General features: G+C 33.3%; 2 protein-coding genes across 2 annotated transcripts in view; one reads left to right on the forward strand and one right to left on the reverse strand.

Moving 5' to 3' along the window:
* Window positions 1-16736, reverse strand: part of LOC136985887 (serine/threonine-protein phosphatase 1 regulatory subunit 10-like) — a 660716-nt gene that overhangs the window by 101074 nt on the left and 542906 nt on the right. The window lies entirely within an intron of this gene.
* On the forward strand, window positions 9760-12117 carry LOC136985872 (uncharacterized). Its single transcript, XM_067283245.1, has one exon. The coding sequence runs from the start codon at window positions 9760-9762 to the stop codon at window positions 12115-12117; it is 2358 nt and encodes a 785-aa protein (XP_067139346.1).

Below are 16736 nucleotides of genomic sequence, written 5' to 3' on the forward strand. Positions count from 1 at the left end.
GCGAGAGTATATATTTTAAATTAAATAAATTATAAAAATATGAATATAAAATTCAGTCCGGCATTGTGACGATGTCACAATAAATGATTGAAATATCTAAAATAAACGAGCAGAGTAGTACGCAAGTTCTTTTCCCTGCATCACTCATGTATTTACAGTAGAGACTCGTTAATCGGAACCCCGGTAATCGAAACGATTTTCAGTCGGACTGTGTCGTGCTGAATCGAACGTTTTTGATAAAAATTATACTTTAGAAGTAAATCTAGTATGTTTTTATATTCTTCAATATATTTATTTTGTTTGTACAAAATGCAGAAATAATTTTTAACGATACGATAGCCTCGATTATTATTATAAACATTTTCGTTAGGCTTAAAATCGACGAAAATTCAACACGAAGCGACAGGCAACGGGGAAAAATTTGAACATCGGACAGGTTAATATATTTATTCGTATATAATCGGTAATCGGAACAAATCACTAATCTGAACAACCACAATCCCCAATTGATTCCTATTTTCGGTTCTCTACTGTATTTGCTTAACCTAACGATCGGCTTTTGGGCATTCTCTCGGACTTCAAATTTTGAGATTGACTGTTAGGGAGATGTAAGAATCACGGATTGGTCACGCGATCTTCAATAAAAAGAAAATGTAACATGTCTAAAAGTAAACTTAAGATAGCTATAAGTTAGTTAAGTTACATTCAATTTATTGATTTTTAGCTATTTGTCCTGGTTGTCCTTGTTATTCTGCTTCCTATAGGCTTGCTAGCTTAGGTTCTCTATTAATTTTTGTGTTAGATTAAGCTTTTACTCTAGTTTTAAACTTTGATCTTTACTCTATCTACCTTATATGTAGCTGCACTACTTATAGGCGCAAACTACAACTCAGGTTTTTTTTAACCCCACGGCCTCGCAAACGAAAAACTTCACATTAACACTAAATGTAGAGGGAGTAGTAACCTTACATTCGTTGTTCAAAGGGATTCTACCCTTCTCTTCTACCTCTTCATTCTCCTTTTTTTCCCCTTCTCCTCTCCCTTTCCTTTCTTCTTCCGGTAAAACACTTACCGTAATGCCGTTGTCTTTTGGTATTTGTTGCGCCCTAAAGCGCTATTAAAATGCAATTTCATCAGACTTAGGTATGTTCTCAAAGTTTCAGACTTTTTGAGATCTACAGATTCCAAAGGTTTTGAAAGATCTTGCATCTCAAATTTCATCCACTTCTAATAAACAGAAGGGGGTAAGAGTTTAAATACAAGATTGAAAGACCAGTAAAAAAAGCGTTTAAAAATTGCGACTGTTAGTAACTGTTAAGTCGACCACTCAAATCAATATGAAAACTCTCTATTGTTTAATTATTTGGCTTTGAATCAAAAATTAATTTATCACTTTTTTAATTTTAAAAACATGTAGAAAATACAATTTTCTCCAATAAGATTCATTTTATATTCAAGCAAATAATCCGAACATTTATTCATATTAATTTTTCTAAACAGAATAATTTATAACTATCAAGTATGGAATATTATTGTTCGTTATTTACCTCGCATTCACAACGGTTTCAGACAACTTGTAGTCGATACGAAAGAATCATTACGTTTGTTCGAGCCTATTTATCAATCATTTTCGGATATGAATAAACTGAAATGGAAAACTTGCATTCAAGATATGGATTTGTATACTGAATTAGGATTAGACTACATAATGATAAAATCCATCAATCGAAAAGACGACATTAATGAGGTATATCATACATTACAGTATTTTTTATCCTTACAACGTTACACTAATCGAGTAGTTTACTAAACTATATTATTACATATTTTTAGGTGAAAAGTTATTCCAAACAAATACGTGAAACACTAGATGAAATATTTTCCGAAGAAGACTGGTTCGATAGCTACAGCAAAAATCTCACCAGAATTAAAGTAAAATTTTAATTTTTATTTATTGTTGTTAATAACTGAGAAATACTGCTACTTGTAGCTTATCATTTTTTTATTAGAATTACATTACTCCTAATACAACATATAAATATCCCTGTTTTAATTCCTTCTCGATTTTATCTCTCGAATGCATCAGCTTTAAGGTTGGCGCACGACTATAATTCCTTCACGACATCGTGGCATCGACAGAAATGTATGTCCCCACATACCAAAGCCATAATTTATAGCTTATCAGCCAAATTGAGATGACTAAACGGATGAACAACGCGTCTCTCCTTTTGTTAACTTTGACGTTAAACCTAAAAAAGAGACACTGGGAGTATGACATGAATGTTAACATCGACAGTTTACTGGAATTTCATTGTTTTTTTAAAGATCCAGAAAAGGACGGTGCAAAGTTCCCCAAAACAAGTTGAAAAATCGTCAAATGGAACAAAATGTGACAGTACATGTCGTAGTCAGATAAAAGGAATGTGTATCGTATGCGCTAGTTGTGCTATAGATTAAGAATAAATCTGCACAGATAAAAGGAATACTTATCACGTGCAGATTTATTTATAATCTAAAGCACAACTAGTGTTTAGCGTCAGTACAATACTGAATAAAGAATGTGAGTCCAAAGATCATGATACAAAAAATTAATTGTGGAATATAACTGTAACTGAAATTAACTCAGTTGCAAACAGCTTGGTTGGCATGGCGTATGATATCAAATGGGAATTTGATACTGACTTATGCAAGAAATAAAAAAAGCAAAAATCAAGTACGAGGAAGCAGTAATCTAGAAATATTTTAGCAAAATAGATAAAATCTTTAGAGCAAACCTTCAGTACGATCCTCCTAAAAATGTATTTTTCGTTAAAATTGAATAGTTCAAATACTATTATACAAGAAACAATTCATCTGTTGACGTTCTCCCCATGCCTAATGGGAATATCTTACATGATCGAAATAAAAATACAAAAATTAAAAAAGAAATCAAGTAATGAAAACTTGTCTGGTTTTCGGTATATTTAGAATATATAATAAAAAAATTGGAAGTAGCCTAAGGGAAAACTTCAAAGCCATCACTGACTTAACAAATGAATCAAAAAATACATAATAAGTAGCTGTATAATAAGCAAGCTGCCTTATTTTTGTAACTTCAAATATATTACACATTTCCTTATTGTTTTACACAAAATGTATAAAAAATACAAATGACTCATTGACTGGAGTGAATAATTGTTTACAGAAATTGTTAGCCAGAATTGAACTTTGAATAAGTTGTATTATATTGAATTATAGCTTATCAGTCGGTTTTCGGTGGAATTGTGACAACACAAGAGGTTGCTCTTGAGATTTTATCTATTTTGCTAAAATATTTCTAGCTTACTGATCCCTCGCACATGATTTTTGCTTTTTCTATTTCTTGCATAAGTCAGTATCAAATTCCTATTTGATATCATACGCCATGCCAACCAAGTTGTTTGCAATTGAGTTAATTTCAGTTACAATTATATTCCACATTTTACAGTTTATCTACAGTTTAACCCGATTATAACGTCATTAGATGTAACGACAACCCTAATATAACGTCTTTAGTGGAGTGGCTAAAATCTGTACGTGGTACTGTACTGTACGTTCTACCTTGTCCGTGATGTCCAGGTTGACCTCGACCACGTGTTCTGCGTCTTTTCTTCTGCCGATAAAAATTAACTGAGAAACTGATAATTTATTTAATTTGTATCGGCTATGCGATATTTACAATAGTGTCGAGATATAATATAAATCCAAGATCGGCACGGATGTCGAATCGAAAGGTTAACTAAATGAAGGAAAAATATGTCTCTCTTCGTTAGAGTTTAGGAGCAATGTGAGGTCAAAGGGCGAAGGTCACACCGTGGCGCCCCTGCCCTATACGTCAAATTTTTATCGGTCCCACGATTTTACTATACTGTACTAGATAAAGTTAAAAAAAAAGAAACCCCACTTGTAACGACATATAACCCTATTTTAACGTCATATTTGGAAGCACTCCCAAATTTACAAAATTAGATTACAAATTTTATTTAACATAGAAGATACTATGTGTTCAGTCCTAAGGTCAGAGTTCAGTTCTTAAAATGACTGTGGGTGGTACTCTCCCACCTGACTTCGGTGGGGTGAGGTGCCTATTTTGCCGGTTCGTAGAAGCGGGTCGCCATTTTGCATTTTATTTTGACTCGGTTCTCGGTCCTCTGACTACCTACAAGTTTGGATGTTTTTATGCGCAAATGATTTGGGCACCTAATACTCTGTGCCAAATATCAACTCTTGACAAGTACTCCTTCATACCTCTAAGCTGGTAACAAAAAAGGCAGTACGATTTTATAAACAAGACATAGTCTTGTCAAAAAATAATCATAATGAACATACGAGGGCTGTTCGGAAAATTCGCGGCCTCAAATAGAACAACAAACAAAATAATGTTAAAACTTTTTTATTTTTCAATGTAGTCTCCTTTGTTAGCAATGCACTTATTCCAGCGATGTTCTAGCTTCTTTATGCCATCACAATAGGTCGATTTGTCAAGGTGTGCAAAATACTCATTCACTTCACAGAGGACTTTGTCATTTGAGTGGAATCTCCTTCCAGCCAAGAATTTTTTTAGGTTTGGAAAAAGGTGGAAGTCACTGGGGACCAAATTACGTGAGTACGGTGGATGTGGAACTAATTGGAAGCGAAGTACATTTATCTTTTGTTCAGTGATTCTGGCGGAATGTGCAGGTGCATTATCGTGGTGGAACAATCTTGTTCTTCAAGTGTGACCTCTTTTCTTCGATTTCTTTCTTCAGTTTTTCCAAAAGTTCACAGTAATAGACAGCATTGATGGTCTTTCCTCTTTCTAGGTAGTCAATAAAGATGATTCCTTTAGCATCCCAAAAACCGAGGCCATCACTTTCCCCGCTGATGGAACTGTCTTTGCCTTCTTTGGTGGTGGCGAACTGTGATGTTTCTATTGCTTTGACTGTTCTTTTGTTTCAGGAGTGTAGTAGTGGATCCAGGTTTCGTCATTAGTCACAAACCGACGCAAGAAATTCCCGTGGGTTTTTGTGATAGAAGTCCAAACACCCCTTTGACATCAAAGTGCGAACACGTTTTTGCTCGGCGGACAGCAAACGCGGCACCCGCCTTGCTGAGACCTTCGTCATACCCAAATTTTTGGTTAGGATGTGGTGCACTCGGTTGACAGAGATGCCTGTTGTCTCAGCTATCTCACGCGTTTTCAAACGGCGATCTGCTAACACAAAATCATGAACTTTGTCGATATTTTCTTCAGTGACAGCAGTTGACGGCCGTCCCTTGCGAGGGTCATCTTCCACACTCTCTCTGCCAGATTTAAAAAGGGCTGTCTGTTTTTTCACAGTGGTGTACGAAGGAGCAAACTCTCCCAAAACTTCATCCATGTCAGCTTTGATTTGAGATGGGGTCAACCTTTCTTAGTCAGGTATTTTATGACCGCACGAATCTCAGTCTTCTCCATTTTTGACAAAGCATGTGCACACATGTGTCACATGACTATCTGATAAGCTGTTGTGGAAAAACTTTACGACAAATCAAGAGGAAATTCGTATCGTATCTTTAGCAAAGATGATTGAATTATACCCGCCAATAATTAAATTGATCGCAGCGCCGCATATAGGCAAGGCCGCGAACTTTCCGAACAGCCCTCGTACAATATAGCATTCCTTTTTCAAAACGCTATATAAGAGAAAATTTAGAATTTAACTTCAGTTATATAGACAAAACTCAAAACAAAACAAACGCAAAAACAAAGAAATACGTGTATATACACAAAGGGGTGCAAAAGTAGGTATACAGTTGTTATTATGGAAACTAAATATAAAGGGAGAAAATAGGAAGAAAAAAATATTTATTTTGATGTACTAATTTGTAATCACAAATAAGGAATACGAGTTAATAAAAGATAATAAAAAAAATAATAATGAATACCAAACATTTGTATTTCTCAGATTCTCAACTGTATACCTATTTTTGCACCCCCCTGTATATTATGAGATGTGAAGTACCATCTTTTATTAATACAATATATACATATTAGTTCAATATAATGGGGCTTCAATATTACATTAAGTTACTTATAAACATTTTAATATAATACTAAATTCCAGATAGTTGAAGAGGACAAAACATGAAAAGCATTTTTACTAAAAAATTTTTTTGAATTTTTTAGTTGAAAGTTAGTAATAATCTATATTACAATATTTTCGCATTTATATTATTTTTTAGCATTTTTTTACGTTTTCAAATACATCTAAAAGATTGTGTAAACAGACATTTATGCTCTTCTGTATTATCTTTATATATTTTTAAACACTTTCTGTATATATAAATGCATATTAATTATCTATTGTAAAGACAGATTTGATGATTTTTCTATCATTATTTGATATATTAATGTAATACATAAACAGCAGTGGCGTGCCGTCATTGGAAGCGATGGAAGCACGATTCCACCTTCCAATGACCTTCCCTTGTATTTTATAAAATATAAATTTTCATATTTTAACGTACTTCGCATTAATTAAAATTAATATTTTATTATAACTGCATTACGTATCTTTTACAAATTTTTATACTACGTGTGAAAAAAACGATAAGATTGCTATTGTATATTCGAATAATTCGGTGGCGGAAGGAGTGTCGAAACAGAGTCAATTTCCAATCAGCCAGATTATATAGGCATTGGCACACGCGGATTACAGAGCACCAACCTTACCCAGTTTAGCTGGTAGAAGCGACACACGCGTAAAGCGTCCACTTTTATATCCCGGAGCGGTTCTGGGCTGTTAGCCGCCTGCCTGCTAGATGTTCGGCCACCCTTGCCCGATTATGCGAATCACGAGTAGACGAGATCAACGGCGGGCAACCCCCGGCCCGCGGGCCAGCTACGGCTGGTGAAAAGTTTTTATCCGGCCCGCGAGATCTTTAATAGATTATTAAATTAAAAAAATAACTAATCAATAGTTATTTTTCCAATTCTTCGTAATTTTCGAAAACGATAAGAGAAATAAATGTAGTAATTAACTTTTTATTCATTTATTTCGTATTTGCAGACTAAAAAAATTACGAGTCACAAGAAGGCGTCAATTAACTACTACGGCCCGCGGAAAAAACGTAAAATTTATTCTGGCTCATGTTATAAAAAAGGTTGCCCACTGTAGACTAGATTCATAACTTAACCCAACCGATAAATTTTACTGGCATGTTTTTATGATAGTTCTGCATAATTGACAGGAGTTTAAAAAAAATCCATTAAAATATTTGATATATTTATTCTGCTCTCCCATCTTATATTACTTACGGATTTCGATGTTAAACCGATGATATTACGATTTAGTATGTCCCATCTGTAAGGGGATGCAGAAAAAACGTGTACAATTATACTGTAGTAGTGTTAAAAAATTAACTGTTACTTTGGCAGCATCGTTTACAACCAAATTTAATGAATGAGACGTACAATGATACAGAAAAAGCTCTAGAATTTATTTTCCTTAAATTTACGATTTATGTATCGGTTGTCATAAAAATTTCTTTCCACTTCTTTCCCGAGACTACAGATATTCGTGTACAAAGTAACCGGTTTCGACATATTTCTACTTAAGTAGTTAAATAATTAAGCGATTAGGGAATTAGAAACATAAATAAAACCCCGATGAAAGCCGAAATTTTACTTAAACAGAAGCTTAACCGAACCAATCTCTTGCTGAGTACAGTGGGGTCTGTTCTCTTCATAATATTAGGTGTAATAAAGAGAAATTTTTCCAGTTCAACGAGAGTGACCGAAAAGTTGTAAATTCTGGAAATTTCCGCGAACACTTGGTCCTAAAACCAATTAGAAAACGAACAACGGACAATCTGTTAAGTTTAACATATTTAGATTTTTACAGCTATGGTGAGAAATTGAGAAACCTTTAAAATCTACAACCCCAACGCGTCCTTTGATATATACTAGTGATGTGACAAAAGAGGCATTTCACATCGACCGGTATCGGCACCCTCGGGATTTGGCACGCACACACCTACCCGGACCGTCTCCGATTCCATTCATTAGCCACTCGTAGGGAGCTATTTCGCTAAGTTGATTGTTTTAAGATTTAAAAAGTAAAGAATATTTTGTTATTTTTATGTACAGTACGTTTCTTCACAAAGTTATATTTAATTATAAGTTTCTTTAAAAGTATATTCGTATAATTGAAAAATTTTTTGTACTAGGCATGTATATTCGTCACACATTTTGTTTTACCGAGTAAGTTTTTTTTTATAATTTTAATTTTAGCCCTTATATCGTGGCTAGTGATTCAAAAATTTATTTTAAAAAAGTTTTGGCTCGAGACCGTATAATGAAAAAGAAAAACATTATTAAAAGAGAAAGACCGATGCCTAAATTAAATACAAATACGTCGACAATAAAATTTCGACATTTTGACAATAAAATTTATGACGAATGACGATTCTTTCGTAAAATTGAAGCAATTTGGAATTCAAAATACAATAGAATTTAACATTGGTAGACGATATAAAACAAATATTGAAAATTATAACGAGATAATTACGATTAATAGATATATCTAAATTAATAGATGTTATGTGTTTTTTCTCGAAGCGAGAATTGGCATTTAGAGGGCGTAGGGAATTTATTGCATCTAATAACGGAGGTAATTATATTGAACTTTCTTATTTATTAAGTACGTCGGATAATCTATTAAAAATACATTTAAAGAAGAAGTATACAGTTTTTACTGGCTTATCGAACGAACGAATACGAACGGGCCCTGACGCGCAATTAATTGATTGCCCCTGAAAGTCGGCTTCTTACAGAAACACAGCTCCCCTATCATCAAATGTCACGGCACGCCACTGATAAACAGTGCACTCAGCAGAGATACAACAATCTTACTTCACTATCTAATGTTTGCTAAGAAAAATAGCTTATTAAATAAATCTTTTCAGCCTATTATTACAGGCCATCTGCAGCTTTTTAATTGGATAATAAATCCTTACAGAAAAGGTCATAAATTAGGTATAAATTTTCTGTGACGATTCACTACAGAATTTAAAAACCTGAAGACAGCCTATTATCTGGAAACGTCTCTTTAATTACTACTTAATGCATGCTGAAAAAATTGTTAAGTTACTTAATAATGTAAATATTTAAATAAAATTATTAATTTGATAAAAATTTAAATTTTAGATTTCACTCATGTATTTCAGATTTAGATTTAAAACAATATAAGTATAATCACTATAGTAAACTATAAAGTACACTCGCCAACGTTATCATCCATTACGGAGAAATGCGAAATTTACAGAGCGGGTTTGTCTGGCAGATGTTTAAATTATAAAGATGCGACGGGGTTACCGTCATCATGGAAGTACATGGTAAAAAGTAACACACATAATAATGCTTATACAGAGGCTCAATAGATATATGCGTTAAAGGATAAAGAATTTTTCCTTAATGTTTACGGCCAGTCACCGTATTTTATTTTCATTTACATTTGTGTTTTATTTGGATTTTCTTATTTATTATTTGGTGTTATACTTGTTCTATTTGTTTAAATTTAAAATGTATGTTCTAATTTAATTTAATTTTGAACGTGTTCGATTTTGTATTAGAGTCGAACAACTGTAACCTGAGGATGGCCCATAAAGTGGGCCGAAAACGTTAGTTATACGTAATAAATGTATATTCTCAGCAATAAGGTGTATTAGATGTAACTAGTATATTTAGTAAGAAGGCTGAGTTTGAGTTAGTGATTAATTATGGCGTCACCGGCCTGTCTATATAGGAATTATAGAAAACTGGCTGTAAAGATTGTGAAGATTGACTCCAGATTAAAATTTTTGAAAGAGTGTCGGGTAAGAAGAGTCTATCCAATGTCCATTTTTAGAATTAAGTTGCCAGAAGAATGTATGTCCATGCGAGAAAGAGTAAGAAAGCTATGCTTAAATAGTTCAATTAAACGTGTAAAGAATATGAAGTACAGAACCATTAAAGAAATAGTGGAGCTTGAAGAGAATATATTTGAAAAGAACCCAGATATGTTAGCGAGTATCAATTTAAGAGTGGTTGGCTTAACTGACAGGATAACCATTAGTTTAAGGAAGAAATACAGAAATAAACTGCTGTGGATTACAAAAAAGCAACCGTCCAAGACTACGAGCACTTTGAAGCCAACCCCGTATATATTATGGGATCAGATTCAACTCCCGCAATGTGTGGAACGAATCCTGGAAAAAGGTCCTAATTATGTTCCGGACAGCAATAAGAACTGGAGAGGTGTGGTAGCCGAAATTGAAAGAGGAATTGTAGGTATGTGTGAAGTTGATAAAGACTATTACAGATGGAAGACGGTATTCAAAACTGAAAAATGCTGTAGAAGGCAGGGTAAAGAGTTGTGCATTAACCAAGCTAAAAAATGGTTGAATGCTAATGATATAGTGGTCACTAGGGCTGATAAGAGTAAGCATTTAGTCTTAATGAAGAAACAAAGGTACAATGAAGCCCTAGATGAATATATAAGGAAAACTGAGTGTGAAGAGGTGGACCGAACTGTTGTTGAAAGAATTGACAGAAAATTAAGAAGATTAGAAAAATCGCCCATCGCATCGTTGTTCCCTTTCCTAAAAGGGGCCCACATCACCTGCCCAGGCGTACCTAGGTTGTTTGGGTTCGCAAAGATACATAAAAGCGGTAAAGAGGTCAGACCGGTAGTAGAGAAATGTAAAGGACCAACCTACATTCTGGAGAAACGTATGCATAGGCATTTAACACCATTAATTGAAGACTACCAATTCGTCACAAAAGACGCTTTTAGTTTAGTTAAAAACCTGCATGATATATCGTTAATGGACAAAGAAATTGGGACTGTTATGGATTTCGAGAGTATGTTTCCATCAATAAATCTTACCTCATGTTTTGAAGAGTTAATGAACCTGTTATGTGAGTTGCACCCAAAAGCATACGAACACAAAAAAGATTTAGAGACAATGGTCGATCTGATATGCTTTCAGTCATTTTTCAGTTTCCAAGGTAAAGTTTACAAGCAGTTAAGAGGGGTCCCTATGGGCAGCCCGATGTCTGGCCTGCTCTGTGAGTTGGTGGTAAGAAGAATGGAACGCATGACGATTTTCAACTATAATGAATACATAATCATGTACAAAAGATATGTAGACGACGTTCTAATTATTTGGAATAATGATGCAATGATTCAACGATTCTTAGACCAAATGAACTCTAACCAGCATGGCTTAAAACTTAACCTTGAGCAAATTAGTAGCAAGCAACTACACTTCTTGGATGTTGGCATTGAGTTTAGGAATGGAACTTTGTACACGAAGGTGTACATCAAACCCACACATGATCCGATGTATATTCCGGCAAATTCTAATGACCCAACCGTTTATAAATTATCCGCATTTAGGGCCCTAATCAGAAGAGCATTTTTGTATTGCTCGAATATAATGGACACGATGGATGAGCTAGGTAGAATAAAAATGGTGGCAAAGGAGTTAGGGTTTGAAACAAGGTCTATAGAGCGTTTAATAACAGCATACGTAAAGCCTAAGAGCAACTCTAAGAAGAAACCTGAAGCTGGGGGTAACTTCACAAAGTTTACCTATAATAAATGTCTCTTCCCTATTATGAAGCAAATATCGAGACACAAAAACGCCAGTATATTATGTAAAAGGGCCCCCACAGTATATAAGTTGATTAGAAATGACAAAGAAAGAATTGGCGATAGAGAGCAGGCAGGAGTTTATGCGATTCCATACAAAAATGAGCAATTGGGAATTGATAAGGACTACGTAGGGGTCACCAATAGAAATCTTAGAGTGAGGATTAAAGAGCACCAGTATGATGTCGCAAAAAACAAGTGTTCAACAGCGTTATCCAGGATTGCGCAAGCCGATGGTTCTGTTGTGCAATGGGAGGATGCCAAAATTCTTGCAAAAGTACACTCGCCAACGTTATCATCCATTACGGAGAAATGCGAAATTTACAGAGCGGGTTTGTCTGGCAGATGTTTAAATTATAAAGATGCGACGGGGTTACCGTCATCATGGAAGTACATGGTAAAAAGTAACACACATAATAATGCTTATACAGAGGCTCAATAGATATATGCGTTAAAGGATAAAGAATTTTCCTTAATGTTTACGGCCAGTCACCGTATTTTATTTTCATTTACATTTGTGTTTTATTTGGATTTTCTTATTTATTATTTGGTGTTATACTTGTTCTATTTGTTTAAATTTAAAATGTATGTTCTAATTTAATTTAATTTTGAACGTGTTCGATTTTGTATTAGAGTCGAACTGTAACCTGAGGATGGCCCATAAAGTGGGCCGAAAACGTTAGTTATACGTAATAAATGTATATTCTCAGCAATAAGGTGTATTAGATGTAACTAGTATATTTAGTAAACTATAAACTATACGTTATTTGCTTATTCTTATGTATTATATAGTCATTTCTAAGTAATATCTGTTCACCTTTTCTCTTGACTTCTTTATAGTATGGGAGGATTTTTGCTCTACGGTTTCTGGATTCTTGTGTCAGGTCGGATGACATACGTATATTTTTAAATGGCTCTTCTAAGAACACTTCTTTATTTTTATAAAAACTTGAAAGTATTTGATTTTTTTCTCTGGACCTTGCTCAGAGTGACTTTCAAAATTGATGGATCTTCTTTTTTTATTATGTGTATGTCCAGAATTTCCTTTTTTTTTGAATTCTGTTATCTTAATATTCTTTCGGAATAATTGTGTAAGACATTCTTTCATGTTTGTTTTCTCTGTAATCGATAATCCAAATAACATTAGATTACATTGGTTAGTTATACAGTAGAGCGTCGTTAATCGGAACGTCGGTAATTGAAATGGCCGGAAATCGGAACGATTTTCAGTCGGACTGTGTCGTGCTGAATCGAACGTTTTTGATACTAGATTTACTTCTAAAGTATAATTTTCATGTTTTTTTTTTATATTTTTCGATATATTTAGTTTGTACAAAATGCAGAAATAATTTTTAACGATACGATAGCCTCGATTATTATTATAAAAATTTTCGTTAGGCTTAAAATCGACGAAAATTCAACACGAAGCGACACGCAACGGAGAAAAATTTGAACATCGGACAGGTTAATATATTTTTTCGTACAAAGTCGGAAATCGAAACAAATGACTAATTGGAACAAACCCAGTCCCCAATTGACTCCAATTTTCGACGCTCTACTGTATTTAAAATGGTATTTACCAAGTATTGCTGGGCTTCTATTTTCCTATCTAAGTCTGGCACTTTTGTTTCCAATAGATTTAAGTTATGCTCTAACGTACCAAGCTTAGCTTTAAATTCGCTTATATCCTGGTGAATTAAATTTATATCGGCTTTAAGGTCCAATATTTGTGCTGTAATAGAGTTGTGAGAGTCTTGTATCAACTTTGAAAGTTGCTGTAGAGTAGTGCATGACGAACTGTCTTCTATCTCCACCAATTCGGAAAAATTTCCTAACCTTGTTTCTTCATCCTTCTCCCTCTCTATTTCAGCTATTTTTCTCAATTTTTCCATCTTAAGTGTCGTCGGTTGACGACGGAGCATTGTGTCTACACATGCATCTTTGGACACCTTAACGGCACTTGTACTTCGTGTCAATGGAGGTCGTCCTCTCTTTGTCGGTGAATGAGATGGCAGGAGTAGAACAAAATCCAGGTCCGCTATTATTAACTTTAATCTAATTACTATCTACAAACAGTTAAATCTATTGATAACTTGGTGGTTATTGTTGATCTTTTTGACACACCAAAGATACTCCAACGCAATTTGCGCCATCTTGGTCGAAGGTCTGAAGCGCCCCCTATAATCACTATAGTTAAAATTCAACTAAATAAAAATTATATTTTATAAATTAATGTTAACTTTAATTTTTTGTTTTAATATAGTTGAAGAAAATCGGACAGCAAATTGGATACGAAAATGCTTCTCTTAATGCAGAATTTTTAAATACGGTGTTTAATAATGTAAGTAGAAACTAATCAGTTTAAAATACTGATATTAAAAAATATTAAATGATTAAAAAATTGATTCTGTATTGTAATTTAAAAATTGTATATTGAAAAACTCATAATATTATTTATGTACAATATGTAGCAGATATTTAAAAAGTATAAATTGGATAGAATATCAGCAAAACTTTCAAATGATATACTTTTATTTTAAATAATTGTGTCGGCGCCGAAGAAAATTTATTTTACGTGTTTTACATATTGAAGAGAATAAGAGCCTACGGCAAAATTGATCTTTTATAACTTTTATTTCTTAATTTGTAAAGTACTATTTTAATTTCCGACTATTACCGACTCTACCGTGTGCCGGAAACAACAGTTAACCTACCGGGTACTTTACTCGGATTCGCGTTAGCGTGCCAGGCCTGGACTTTAAGCGTGCACCGAATTAAATAATGACAAGATTTGTCAACAACCAAAATTAAAAGATTTAATTAGTCGTCTAGTAATAACTATATACAATATTTAGTAAAAATCAAACAATAATTTATTCAATGAAATGCAACAAAATCAACCCGACAATACTCAATTAAAATCTATGTCTAACTTAACTCTATTCCCCTTGGGAATCCGACAAAACCAAAAGTTTAACTTATAACAATAATTCTTATAAACTAGAGATCCTAATCGTCATTTCAATATACTCGGAACCTATTTCCTCAAACTCTCAAGACTTTCTCTGACTGTCGATCCACAACTCGAATCACTTCAAAATCACCTTGGAACTATTCGAGATCCTATCGGACACCTCTCTCGTTTACTGCTACGAAGCTCACCAAGCTCGTTGCTATCCGGAATTCACCTCTCCGTCTTCACTTGAGACTCGGGATTTATAGTGTGAGGTGACGTCACAATTCTGAATGCGATCACTCCCCTCATTTACATACTTAATACTAACAATAACTTGTTTCGTCGTCTGGTAGCCTCTTTTCCGAGAATTTACTCACTAACCTCTTACATTATTTGTTTTTACAATTTTCCGGGACGGTTTTATTATTTAAGGTGTAGCGAGTCTTTTTCGTGCTTGTGGGGTCTCCCCAACCCCCTCTTTCTCGGTGCGGACTTATTCTATGCCGCTCGGAAAGCGCAAATGTGTGCGAGTCCTATGGCGCTTTTGTTTTTCGTCGGTGAGTTGGTTTTTATTTCTTCTCTTTTTAAATGCTTAAGGTGAATGGTGAGGAAACCTTCGTCCTAACAAAAACATAAGCCCCAAACAAAAATAGGGTAATAAGCAAAATAAAAGTAAAATAAAAATAACGCTCGAACTTGGTTCCTTACAAACTGTGACATGGACGAAGGATGAAGACCATGTTAATTACAAAATGTAATCTTTTCGATTACATTTTGTAATTTTTTAAAATAAATTTGTGTAAATTATAACATATATGTATACAGTCCAAGTACGTGAATTATATTCTAGTTGCAGCAAAGTGCAAGAAATGCATATAATTTCATTGAATATTTGATACAAAAAAGAAAAGATCAACAATATTCTCCTAAGTATTCAGTAATTACAATATTTGTCATTTTATACATCTTAATTGTAATGCAAAACATGAAAAAGAAAATGCGCCGAAATATTTATGACAGTTATTTTAACATTATTTTAAACTTGAAAAGTTTAAAAGTATTTGAGATTCATGACTTTAAAAATTAAATGATTATTTCATAAGAATAGTAAAGAGAATGAATTTACTGTTATTTTCTTGATAAAGAATTCATATAATCATGTTTATAGTTTATTTTCTATAGTATTGCTTGTTCAGTTTGTTATTTTGCATTTTATATTGCAATATTGTTTTGAACTTTATTTGGATCCTGCATACTTTAGAGAATGTTATGAATTGCTTTATTAAAATGAATTGCATATGAAATTTTTAATACTCTAAACAATAGACAAACTTACTTCAAATATTCATAGTTGCGTAACTATTTGTAAAATACCAGTTCATGTTCATGTCTTATATATCTGTAACAGTTTGTAACAGAATAGTACATTAAAATGTTTTAGTTAAATTACTATTTTATTTTAATTTATGTATCCAGACCCTTACATAGGTTTTTAAAGGAATAAAGATTAAAAATAAATACATTGTTTTTCATAACGTAGTTTATTAATTTTTACAATATTAATATATAGAAAAAACAATACAATAGGCAAAAAAGAAACTGAATAAGTACAAAATAAATTATGGCTTATTTATTAACATAGTAATTTTTTCTGTTTGAACTATCAACTTTAATAGCTTTTCTTGTTTTCTTCATATAATTAAACTCGCTAAAACGGATTTAAATCAACACGATGATAACGTTCAACAGATAAAAGTAGATAATTATTCGAAAATAAATTAAAATTACTACTTTTTCCAGATCAATATCACAGATAATTATATTCAAAATATCCTTGCTGTGAGAAAGCAAATGAGATCCGATGATATGTTTGATCAAAATGTTTCTTTTTATTTTCGGAAAGAGTAAGCAAATTTTGTTTAATATAATTTTATTCTTTTGTATAAAGTGATTGGTTTATTTTTCTATATAGAATAAAAATACACCCGATGGAGGCAGATGCAGGTTTAGGACATGATGGAGTAGGAATAGTAATCCGTATGAAATTTCTTTATTCATTTATTAGTTAAAAATACAATAAATTTTCCTTTGGATTCTTTCCGCTC

The sequence above is a fragment of the Centruroides vittatus genome, unplaced genomic scaffold, assembly GCF_030686945.1.
Source record: "Centruroides vittatus isolate TY-2023 unplaced genomic scaffold, ASM3068694v2 contig_980, whole genome shotgun sequence".
In the NCBI taxonomy this organism is placed as follows: Eukaryota; Metazoa; Arthropoda; class Arachnida; order Scorpiones; family Buthidae; genus Centruroides; species Centruroides vittatus.

Bases quoted from the DNA above. Each gene is read 5' to 3' on its own strand.
- LOC136985872 (XM_067283245.1), top strand. From the start codon at position 9,760: ATGGCGTCACCGGCCTGTCTATATAGGAATTATAGAAAACTGGCTGTA.